The sequence below is a fragment of the Chiloscyllium plagiosum genome, chromosome 13, assembly GCF_004010195.1.
Source record: "Chiloscyllium plagiosum isolate BGI_BamShark_2017 chromosome 13, ASM401019v2, whole genome shotgun sequence".
Taxonomy (NCBI): domain Eukaryota; kingdom Metazoa; phylum Chordata; class Chondrichthyes; order Orectolobiformes; family Hemiscylliidae; genus Chiloscyllium; species Chiloscyllium plagiosum.
In genome coordinates this window covers 45,881,560-45,894,225 of record NC_057722.1, presented here as the reverse complement: position 1 = coordinate 45,894,225, position 12,666 = coordinate 45,881,560, and the positions used below count along the sequence as shown (strand labels likewise).

Below are 12,666 nucleotides of genomic sequence, written 5' to 3'. Positions count from 1 at the left end.
TGTTGGTAAGGGATTTGAGTCGTCTTGAGGTTGAGACTGAGACCAATTCTTTGGTAAGCGTCCGTGAATTCATTAAACGAGGGTTGACTATTACTTTTTAAGATTGTGGTTGAGGTTAAAAGGTTTTCCATTCATCTGTACACAGAGTCCACACCACTGGGAAGCTTGTTCTTAACAAAATGAAGCGTGGTGGCAATTAAGATGGAGAAAAGTGTAGAAGGTAATGACACATCCCTGCCTGAGTCTATCTTGACCTTTAATGTTGCCATTAGTGAGGATCGTTGCTGACATCTTGTCATGGAGGAAACTGAGGATGTTGAATTTCTCTCGCTAGCTGTTAACACTATCTTCCCTAGCACTTTCCAATTGACGGAGTTAGAAGTCTTGGTCAGATCGATTGAACGTCATAAAGAGTGGTTAGTGTTGTTCCTGGCGTTTTCTATTGGAGCTGTCAAGTAGTGAAAGTGTCCATAGTTCCTCAGTTTAGTCAGAAGACACAGTGGCTTTCCAGAATTTCTTCAGAGACTGTGAGAAGGCACCCAATGAGAATTTGGCCGGGGGGGGAGGGGGGGGAGTGGTGATCCTCCAGGTGATGGAGAATAGGGAGATTTCTCAATAGTTCTCTCAGTCCACTTCATTTCTTGAAGATGGTTGTGGTGATGGTGGCAGCATCCCTGAAAATGGCAGGGTTTTCATGTTTGTTTGTCCCAGAGTTTGAGGAACAGTTGATTTTGAGGTGTTGGCTAAGCTCTGCTCCTCCAAGTTTGAAAATCTTTGCTGGAGTCCCATCCATCCGTACAACCTTTCCATTTTCACAAATTTCATGGCGACTTTGACTTCTACCACATTAGGTGGAAGTCTGAGATCATCTTTGGAGAGCTGGTGGATTTCCACATCTTCTACTTCTCATCTATAGTGTTTGACAGTTTAAGAGTTCTGCCCATCAAAAGCTGGTGTTTTGTGTTTCTTAAAATGATCCCATCCTTAATCCACACTGGTTTGAGGTCAACGGCGTTGGATCTGTATATTGCCTTTGTGGCACTGAAGATGCTCCAAGTGTCATGCTTGTCAGCAAAAGTTGCAACTCCTTAGCTATCAGTTCTTATTTTAATTGTTGCGGATGTATGAAAGGGTGTTATCATCTGTCTGGTCTGGTAGAGATGGAACTAAGCAACAGGTGATGGTTATATGATCAGGAGATAATTGGAATGGGTGTGAGAGTGTTCTCCGTATGTGTCTAATTACTGTTTAGGTTCAAAATGGTGAGAGGTGGAATAAAAATTTGGTCAGAGAAAAACATCCCTGGACTTTGTCCAACCAAAATTTTACTGTTTCAGATAACTTTAATCAACCTGATCAGATATGCTTTGATACCCCTGGAGCAGATGGGACTTGAGTCCAGACTTTCTGGCTCACCTTACCGTTGCTGTTAATAACTCTCACCTGGTTTTGTCACCTGCAAACTTGGAAATATTACATTGAGCCTTCATATCTAAGTATTTATTTAGATTGTTAATAACTGGGGCTAAAATACTGATTCTTGTGGAACCCACTAGTTGTGGCCTTCCAACTTGATAACGATCTATTTATTCCTACTCCCTATTTTCTGTCCATTTAAAACGTTCTCAGTCATACTAATATATTCTGTATTATTCCATGTAGTCTTAATTTTGTTTACTAAGCTCTTTCGAGGGACCTTATCAAATGTCTGAAATTCTAATCATGCCATATCTACCAGTTTCTTGTCATCTATTTTGCTTATTGTATCTTCCAAGAGCTCCACAGTTTTGACTTCCATTTCATAAATTTACATATTTTAAATCAACATGTTCTGATCATTAGAGGAAGGGGCCATGCTACTGCAGCACAAGACACTACTTTATAAGTTGTTGTTGTTCATATTATATCCTTTTATTATGGTTTCTAGCATTTTCACTCTCTCTGCAGTGAACTTCAGCACCATCTGGTCCAAGTCTTTCATCTACTTTAAATTCTATTAAGTTACTGAATATTTTTTAAAAATATTGCTAGGTTGTATTACTACTTTTACACTAATCCTTAGATTCATAATTTTTTCCCCAATGAAGACCTCCCTGAGACATTTGCTTAGTTTCATTGCCGTTTCCAAGAAGAAGACATTTAGACCATTACTGGGATGATAGTTTGAAGGTGTTCATGATTGGAGATAATGGCAACAGTCTCTGGATCACAATGGGTAAATGCTGATCTATCTAAACCCAGAAATATTATGGAAGTATCAGATTGTCAGCAGTTGGACTATAGTTGCTTCTAACGTGAAAGGTAGTTGGGGTCAAGAATCAACATTTCCAACTGGAGTTCAGGCTTAATATGCTTCAAGTTTCCAAGGGGAAGAGCCCAGACGAAACCATTTTTGAGATTAGGATACAGACTTCTCTACAAATCAGTGACTATCAGACACTCAGCAGTTTTGTGTGGTCAGCAGAGAGAAGGTTGCTTGGATTTCTAAATCGCCACATTTGAATGCCGGAGAGAGAGAAGACACGGGTGGAAGGCCACAACTAGTGGGTTCCACAAGGATCAGTATTTTAGCCCTAGCTATTTTGTTGAAGCGGCGCATCCCTCAGCTATTTAAGGATTCAAGGAAATTCCCCCTGGCGTGGTCAGATGCAAAAGATCACTGGGACAGCCTTTTAATACTGGAAATGGTTTTAAGAAAGTGACTGAAGTAAGGGAAGTGTTTTGAGAAAGTTTGGTACAGGAACTCATTGGAAGTTGAGACAAACTCTAGGCCAGTGCAATGTATGTTAAGTATAAAAGAGGAAAGTTCCCCTTTATTTAAAGTATATAAGCTGCCTACTATATCAAAATGTTCAGTCAATCAAATATACATCTTAAAATGTGAAATATGTTGTGTTATTCTTGAGCTATTAGGTGATTCGTTCTAATTTATCTCAAATTATTGGCCACCACATGAATCGTAAAAAGGCTTTAATGTGAGGAATAATCACTGGTGTGAGGTGTCTGAAGGGTATCTATCTCCGCATGTACTAATACCAAGAAAAATGAATAAAAGTGTTATGTGGTGAAAGTAAGAAGTGAATTGGTATGAAATTCTTATGTTGTAATAGAGATGGAACTTGAATAAGATTTTCCACAGCAAGATTTAAATCTGCGACTTGTAAGATGTTAGTTTGAAAAGCCATTTGCCAAAATGTAGAATCAAGCTATTTCCTGGCCTGAAAATAATTTGGAAACCATGGCCTGTATGTGGTTATGGCAAAAATGTACTTTGAGTAATCAACAGAACCTTGATTGTTTACAGATGAGAGAGTCTCTATATGATAAATGGCTTTTAATCAGTTTAGTTCAAAACAGGGAACTCATTATTTGTTAGACATGGTATAATAAGTATTATTGTCAATATGAATATACTTTGTGGGATTTGAGAGGAGAGGTGGGAAAAATTCTTTTGAGGATGCATTGCCTAAACAGAGAATTGATAATGGTTACCTCCCTTAACAAGAACCTCAATGTTGGACATGAAGGAATTTGCTGACAGTTGCAAATTCAATTGCAACTGTAAAGAGCAATCCTTAAATATATTTAATGTATGAGAGCAAGCATTGGATTTAATTACTGGTAATGTCAACATATCTTTAACTAGAGAATAAAAGACTGCTAGATGTGAAGTCTCAGACCATGAGTAGAAAATTACACTGGATCATGCACCATGATTGTTTCTATTGATTTAAATAATTATGGTCTAGTAACTCTTGCCTTGATTGTAAAATATTTTATTTTGTATTTCAGATTCTGTTTGACCAAGCCCAAAGATCCATCAAGTTACAACTTCAGACATTTGTTAAAGAGTAGGCATCTTTTTTTTGTTCTTCTTATTCTTTTAACCATTAAATTTTGCTTAAATGATCAGACACAGCAGAAAAGACGAAGTCTGTAAAGCTCAATGAAACTAGGAATGTTATACTATTTTGGCATTTAGTGATACTTCAGTTAGAAAAACACAAGAATAATTTCTTTTTGTGAACTGTATCTCTTGTAACAGTTGCTGTCGAGACCTTGGCACCTGCACAAAAGTAGTTGCTATGCAGTAGTTTAGGTGTACGTACGTACTTTGAGATACTGTATCATAGTGAGATGTACAAGAATTAAGCATTTTTACATAATGACAGTGGTACTGGATCTAATTATTTCTATATTATCGTTGGAACTTTTTTCCTCTGAAAGATCGGTTGGAATCAGTTTTCATCATTATAATAATTCTAAGCCATAGTAGAGTCATAACCACAGAAACAGACTCTTCGGTTCAGCTTGTCCTTGCCAACTGCACATCCCAATCTGACCTAGTCCCATTTGCCAGCATTTGATCCATAATCCCCCTTGAGCACTCCTATTCATATACCCATCCAGACGCTTTTCAAATATTGTAATTGTATCTGCCTCCTCCACTTCATCTGGCAGCTCGTTTGATACATGTGTCACTCCTCTATGCGAAAAGTTTACCCCTCAATACTTTTTAAAATCCTATCCCTCTCACCTTTAAACATATACCTTCTAGTTTTGGACCCCCCATCCTAGGAAAAAACCTTAGGTATTCACCTTTATTCACGCCCCTCATGATTTTATACACCTTCATAAAGCCTCAATGGTTCGATTGGGAAAAAAAAAAATCCCAGCCTGCTCAGCTTCTCCCTATAACTCGAACACTCCAACCCTGGCAACATTCTTGTAAATATTTTCTGCACCCTCTCAGATTTAACAACATCCACCCAATAGAAGAGTGATCCGAATTGAACACAGTATTCTAAACGTGGCCTCACCAATGTCAGGTACAGCTGCAATATGACATACCGACTCCAAAGCTCAACCTTCTGAGCAATGAAGGCAAGCGTGCCAAATGCTGCTTTCACTCCATGTCTAGCTGCAACTCTACTTTCAAGGAAACGTGTTGCTGTAGCCCTAGGTCTCTTTGTTTGGTAACATTCCCTAGGCACCTACCATTAAATGTTGAAATGTGCAGTGCTAGAAAAGCACAGCAGGTCAGGCAGCATCAGAGGAGTAGGAGAGTTAATATTTAGGGCGTAAGCCCTTCATTAGAACATGCCTGGTGAAGGTCTTATGCCCAAACGTCGACACTCTTGCTCCTTTGGATGCTGCCTGACCTGCTGTGCTTTTCCAGCACCATCCTTTTCGACTCTGGTCTCCAGCATCTGCAATCCTCACTTTAACCTACCATTAACTATATGCCCTGCGCTGGTTTGCTTTACCAAAATGTAACACCCCATGCTACAATCCGTTACTCTTTGGCCCATCGGCCCATCTGATCAGGGCTGGTTGTACTGAGGTAATCTCTTCACTCTCCACCACACCACCTATTTGGTGTCATCTGCAAATTTACTAACTGTGCCTCATATGTTCACATCCAAATTGTTTCTACAAATAACAAAAAGTGGTGGATAACATTACAGGAGTGTCTTACTCTGCTATCTTGTCAAGATATCCCACGTACAAAGCCATGTTCAACATCCTTGATCAGACCTTATCTTTGCAAATGCATATAAATCCTGTCCCTCAGCATCTGCGCCAACAACTTGCCTACCACTGACGTAAGATTCACTGGTCTATAGTTGCCTGGCTTTTTCTTGCACCCTTTCCTGTTGACTACTGGGGACCCTACAGTACAATCCCAACAAGGTGATCTGCCCATTCTTACTTCTCAGCTCCATCCATTTTAACTTCATTGCATGATCTCCCAGGAATATCCTCCCAATTACAGCTGTAATGTTATCCCCCTTCCTCTCTTGCACCCTTTTCTATTCTTTCTATAGCATCTATACTGTGGGACATTATGCTGTCAGCCCTGTCCATCCCTGAGCCATGTTTCTGTAATAGCTATGATTTCTATATCCCATGTTCCCAGCCATGCCCTAAATTCATCTGTTACCTGTCAGGCTGTTGCATTGAAGTAAATGCAGTTTAATGTATCAGTCTTGCCTTGTTCTCTGCCAAGCTCTTGTCTGCCTTGCTAATTTGACTTGCTTCCCTCATCTACTGTACCAGCCTCAGCCTTTCCCTTTTCTCCTACCAATAGGATTCACAGCCAAACACATTTCCTGTAGACATAATCTCTAGAAACATTCGTACTGTCCCTGATCTCCGACATCTAATAGGAAGAGCACATCACCGTCCTGAAAGCCATTTCTGCCCTTTTAACAATCTACAGATGCAGAAATTACCTAAAAACTGCCACAATCCACTTTGTTCAAAAATGCAGCATTGGCATAGTCTTGCTGCTCAAATATTTGCTTTGCCAGTCCTGAATATTAAAAGTCAATCAAGAGACAGATCATAGGATGAAAATAAGCACCCTCACTGTATTTACTGTTATAGAGTTACAAAAAAAGTTAAGATTTAGAACTTTCATACATCTTAAGATCAAACCTTTAAGCTGATGAAGCTCAAAACCAATAGTTGTCCTCTTCACTTGAAGTGTTAGGCAGTGATTCTTTTTTTCAGTTTCATATCAATTATGAAACTGCACTGTTTGTTTGGTGAAACCTGATCTTCAGAGCCCTTATTCAGTTTCTGTGTTACAGCTGTGAAATTACACATGTTAGTGGTTTCATAAAAAGCCAATCTCCAAGCCTTATGCAATTCCTCAATCTTTGACCATGCCACATAGTCACTCTTTGGAAACACTCTTGTATAAGGCATTTGACAAGGTTCCACGTGGTAGACTGATTAACAGGGTTAGATCGTGTAGAATACAGGGAGAACTAGCCATTTGGCTACATAATTGGCTGGAAGATAGAGGGTAATGGTGTTGGAGGATTGCTTTTTGGACTGGAGGTCTGTGACCAGTGGGGGTGCCACAAGGATCAATAATGGCTCCACTACTTATTGTCATTTATATTAATGATTTAAATGTGAATGCAGGAGGTATGGTTAGTAAGTTTGAGATGATCTCAAAATTAGTGGTGTAATGGACAGTGAAGAAGGTTATCTTTAGAGTACAACGGCACCTGGATCAGTTGGGCACAGTGGCTGAGGAGTGGCAGATAGAGTTCAATGCCAATAAATGTGAGCTGCTATATTTAAGTAGGGCAAATTGGGGCAGGACTTATACACTTAACGGTAAGGTCCTGAGGAGTATTGCTGAGCAAAGAATGCTTGTGATGCAGGTTCACAGCTGCTTGAAAGTAGAGTTACAGGTAGACAGGGGGGTGAAGGTGGTGTTTGGTACGCTTGTCTTTATTGGTCAGTTCATTTAAGTGTAGGCATTGCGAGGTCATGATGCAGCTGAACAAGACATTGGTTTGGCCACTTTTGGAATACTGTGTTCAGTTCTGGTCTCCCTGCGACAGGAAAGGGTTCAGAAAAGCTCCACAAGAATGTTGCCAGGATTGGTGGGTTTGAACTATAGGAATAGGCTGAATAGAATGAGTCTCTTTTCCCTAAAGTGTTAGAGGATGTAAGTAACCTTAAAAGAGATTTATAAAATTATGAGGGTGTGGATGGATGAAAAGTCAAAGTCTCTTCCTCAGGGTAGGAGAGTCTAAAACTAGAGGACATATGTTGAAGGTGAGAGGGGAAAGATTTAAAAGGGACCTAAGGGGCAACGTTTTCATGCAGAGAGTGATGCCTGTATGTAATGAGTTGCCAGAGGAAGTGGTGTAGGCGAGTACAGTTGCAACATTTAAAAGGCGTCTAGATAGGTATATGAATAGGAAGGGTTTAGAGGGATACGGACCAAATGCTGGCAAATGGAACTCGATTAATGTAGAATTATCTGCAGGACAAATTGAACCAAAAGGTCTGTTTCTGTGCTGTACATTTCTGACTCTGACTTGACTGGCTTTTGATTTGAGAGAGTACTACTGTGGATATTTTAGAAAAGTATGAGAAAGATTACTGAGACATGCATTGTGAAGTACTGAATAAAATGGGTGAACGAGCAGTGTCCTTCATTACCTAATTAAATACCAATTTGCCATTTTTGTACAATGTCTATAAGATCTTTTTAAAGGATTAATTGTCATGCAATGTGCTGACACATTGTAAACAACTTGCCTTATGTGTGGCTTTTCCCATTGGCATAACAGTGACACAACTGAAAGCAGGAAATTGGACTAGTTAATTTCAACAGTTTTCAAATACTTTTATTGACAAAACTATTTGAAATTTACAACATGGTCGTGCGTTGACAGTGTGTTGGCTTTCTGTTAGAGAAATCAAATACAGCTTGTCACATCACCATTTTATAGTCATACAACACAGAAACATACTGTTTGGTCCAACTCGTCTTTGCTGGACATAATCCCAATCTAAACTAGTCCCATCTGCCTGCTCCTGGCCTAAATCCCTTCAGGTTTTTACTATTCATATATATATCCAAATGTCTTTTAAACATTGTAATGGTATGCGCATCCACTACTTCCTCAGGAAGTTAATTCCACAAGCAAGCCGCCTTCTGTATAAATGATTGCCCCTCATGTTTTTTTAAATAGTCATAGAGATGTACAGCATGGAAACGGACCCTTTGGTCCAACTCGACCAGATATCCCAACCCAATCTTGTCTCACCTGCTGGCACCCGGCCCATATCGCTCCAAACCTTTCCTACTCATATACCCATCCAGATGCCTTTTAAATGCTGTAATTGTACCAGCCTCCACCAGTTCCTCTGGCAGCCCATTCCACACACACACCACCCTCTATGTGAAAACGTTGCCCCTTAGGTCTCTTATATTTTTCCCCTCTCAACTTAAACCGATGTTCTTGAGTTTTGGACTCCCTCACCCCAGGGAAAAGACTTTGTCTATTTTTCATATCCATGCCCTTCATGATTTTATAAACCTCTATAAGGTCACCCCTCACCCTCCTCTGCTCCAGGGAAAACAGCCCCACCCTATTCAACTTCTCCCTACAACTCAAATCCTTCAACCATGGCAACATCCTTATAAATCTTTTCTGAACCATTTCAGGTTTCACAACATCCTTCTGATAAAAGGAGACCAGAATTGCACACAATATTCCAAAAGTGGCCTAACCAATGTCTTGTCCAGCTGCAACGTGACCTCTCAACACCTGTACTCAATACGCTGACCAATAAAGGAAAGCATACCAAACGCTACCTTCACTGTCCTGTCCACCTGCGACTCCACTTTCAAGGAGCGACTAACCTGCACTCCAAGGTCTTTTGTTCAGCAACACTCCCTAGGACCTTACCATTAAGTGTATAAGTCCTGCTAAGATTTGCTTTCCCAAAATGCAGCACCTCACATTTATCTAAATTAAACTCCATCTGCCACCCCTCAGCCCATTGGATCATCTGATCAAGATCCTGTTGTAATCTGAGGTAATCTTCTTTGCTGCCCACTGCACCTCCAATTTTGATGTCATCTGCAAACTTACTAACAATACGTCTTAAGATCACATCCAATCATTTATAGAAATGATGAAAAGCAGTGGACACAGCAGCGATCTTTATGGCACTCCCCTGGCCACAGGCCTCCAGTCTGAAGAACAACCCTCCTCCACCACCCTCTGTCTTCTACCTTTGAGCCAGTTCTGTATCCAAATGGCTAGTTCGCTCTGTATTCAATGAGATCTAACCTTGCTAACCAGTCTCCCATGAGGAACCTTGTCGAACGCTTTACTGGTCCACATAGATCACATCTACTGCTCTCCCCTCATCAATCCTCATTGTTAATTCTCTTCACATCTGAAAAATGTGCTCCCTTATCATGAAATCCCCCTTCCTCAAGGAAAGAGAGCTACCATTAACTCTATCTGTACCCTTCAATATTTTATTAACTTTATAAGCTTCTATAAGGTTGCTCTCAACTTCCTCTGCTCCAGTGAAAATAGTCCCAGCCTATCCAATCTTTCTTTATAACTCAAATCTTCCATTCCCATCAACATCCTGGTAAATCGTTTTTGAACCCTCTCCAGCTTAATAATATCCTTCCAATAACTGGGCAACCAGAACTGGATACAGTATTCTAGAAGAGGCCTCACTATTGTCCTATACAATCTCAACATGATTTTCCAACTCCATTGCTTAGTACTGTGAGTATAGAAGATCTTCTCTCTTTCCGAGTATGTTCAAGACTGAGATAGACAAGTTTTTAATGAGCGAGGAAATCGATCGTAATAGGAAAAGGCAGAAATATGGAATTGAGAATTATTAGGAAAATCAAGATTCCATCTGACTCATGGAGCACATCTTTTGGAAAGTGAAACCTGCAGCTGCTGGAGATCAGAGTCGAAAAGTGTGGCGCTGGAAAAGCACAGCAGGTCATCCTTGGATGCTGCCTGACCTGCTGTGCTTTTCCAGCGATACACTTTTCGACTCCTACATCTTGTATCCATTGCTCCAGCACGTCCTTAATCTTAATTCTGACTTGATATGATGTTTAATTTTATACTCCCTCACTGAATTGGAGAGTGCAAATGTGCACCAGCAAACAACAAAGGGCATTCAACAGTCACAGAGAGCTTGCATTGTCTTACAGGCTAAATGTCCAGCATAGATATTATAAGCAATAGATAATACACAAATTATAAACAATGGGTAGTTTTCAATGCACCAAATCTGTCTACAAATTAAAACAAGATGTATGCAGTTCAGTGTGAGACAACAAGTGAAAAATTGTAAAGAAGATCTTCTTTATTCTAAAATATAGTTTGCTGGCAAAGGAGTTGCTCTATTTCTTTTTGTTTTCCCTCCGTTTTACCTGGGGATAGAGAGGTTTCTGTTCTCTGCAGATACTGATTGATTGATTGAATAAATACTTTTTTTAAAATTAAAAGCTGGGAATTGCAAGGAAATGTTCAGAAGAATTATAGAGACAGCCTGATGTTATCAGTATATTGAAATGGGCAGACAGGGAACATGACTAGCGGAGGGTTGGGAAATGAAGGTTTGGAGACGATGTTGAAAAATGAAGAATATAATAGGGGAATAGAAAACTAAAGATGCAAAATAGGGGTCTGTACTTAAAATGGGTAACATGAACATAATTATTTCCCCTTCTTTGCATAAGCAAAAATGGACTGCTTGTTCTTGGAAATTCTTTTACAAAACTATAATTCCCATAAAATGAGGCCACTATTTTATAAAGTAAATCTGATAGAAATGTGTGCAAGTTAAATGGCTTTATGGTCTGTCACGTGGTCTTGCCTCACAGTCTCTAACTAAATTTCAAAGCATTATTGCACCAGTAAGTCAGTTACTGATGAACTGCTGACAGCTCCCAAAACATCAGGCATGAGCAGCTGCTGTCGACAGAAATAATTCCTCCAGAGGGGAAAAAGGAGGACCATTACAGTGGATATAAGATATCTCAGAATATTAGCTTGTCCAATTTACTGTACATCAGCTTTTAGAAAAACCAGGGCATCTGCAACATAAGGCTGCACAATGCAAGTTCCTTAGAGTGTACCTAATGTATTCACTGTATTCTTGCTCAATTCACTCTCTCTCAACCCAATACAGTTTTTAAATCTAACTACACTAAATCTTGGGCTTTTCTGTGATGGACGTAATCCCAACATTTCAGATTGATTTGTATCTGTAATTTTCTAACTCTTGGTATGTTTCTGGTGAATGTATATTGTATACTATTATGATGCATTTCCCATAATGGTTGTTCAGAATTGCACAGTTCTCTAATTAATGTTTTATACAAATTTACCTTTTCTTGGCTCGTTCTCCTTGTTACCACTTTAAAATTTCATCTCTCCTCTCATTTTTTGTCAAAGGATAGGTACTTTAAACCCATCGAGGTCACATTCACATACCTTATTTTTCTCGTTGAATCCATTAACTAACTTATTTTAGCTAGTTAATTACCAGCTTCCAAATGGTTGTTGAAAAATGCATTTTTAATTCACCACTATATTACTACTTGCTGCTGGTCTGATTTTATGAAGAACCCTTTTTTTTGTTTAGATGTGCAGATGTATTATGTATTATTACATTTTGAAATGAATACTTTAACATTATGATGACAAATTAGATGTTCACTTATTGCATTGCTGTTTGGGGGAACTTTGCCTGTTGGTTTTGTTTCCCTCCATTGGAGAGAGTTGGCGGAATGATGTTATCACTGGGCTAGTAATCCAAAGATCCAGGTTAATGCTATGTCATGAGTTAAAATCACACCACAGCTGTTGGCAATTAAACTCAGTTTAAGTATTTGAAATTCTCAAACTTACCTGATGCAACAATGAAGGAAGTCAACCAGCTGAAATAATTCCAGATCCACCATGATGTGGTTGTCCTTTTAAATGCTATCTGAAATGGCCTGGTGAGCTGCTCATTTGTACCAAACTGCTACAAAGTTAAATGAACTGACCAAAATTAGACAGACTGCTAATAATAAAGGCAAACTCCTATCTGTTGATCCTGCAGAATCTTCATTAGTACATAGAACATAGAACAATACAGCACAGAACAGGCCCTTCGGCCCACGATGTTATGCCGAACATTTGTCCTAGCTTAAGCACCCATCCGTGTACCTATCCAATTGCCGCTTAAAGGTCACCAAAGATTCTGACTCTACCACTCCCACAGGCAGCGCATTCCATGCCCCCCACCACTCTCTGGGTAAAGAACCAACCCCTGACATCTCCCCTATACCTTCCACCCTTCACCTTAAAT

At 39.6% G+C, this 12,666-nt stretch overlaps 1 protein-coding gene across 1 annotated transcript in view; it reads left to right on the top strand.

The window, feature by feature from the left end:
- LOC122556380 (arf-GAP with coiled-coil, ANK repeat and PH domain-containing protein 2-like) overlaps nt 1-12,666 on the top strand; it is a 183,251-nt gene that overhangs the window by 77,021 nt on the left and 93,564 nt on the right. Inside the window, exon 5 of the mRNA XM_043703013.1 lies at nt 3,793-3,851. Within this exon, the coding sequence (XP_043558948.1) occupies nt 3,793-3,851 (59 nt within the window). The remainder of the gene's footprint in view (nt 1-3,792; nt 3,852-12,666) is intronic.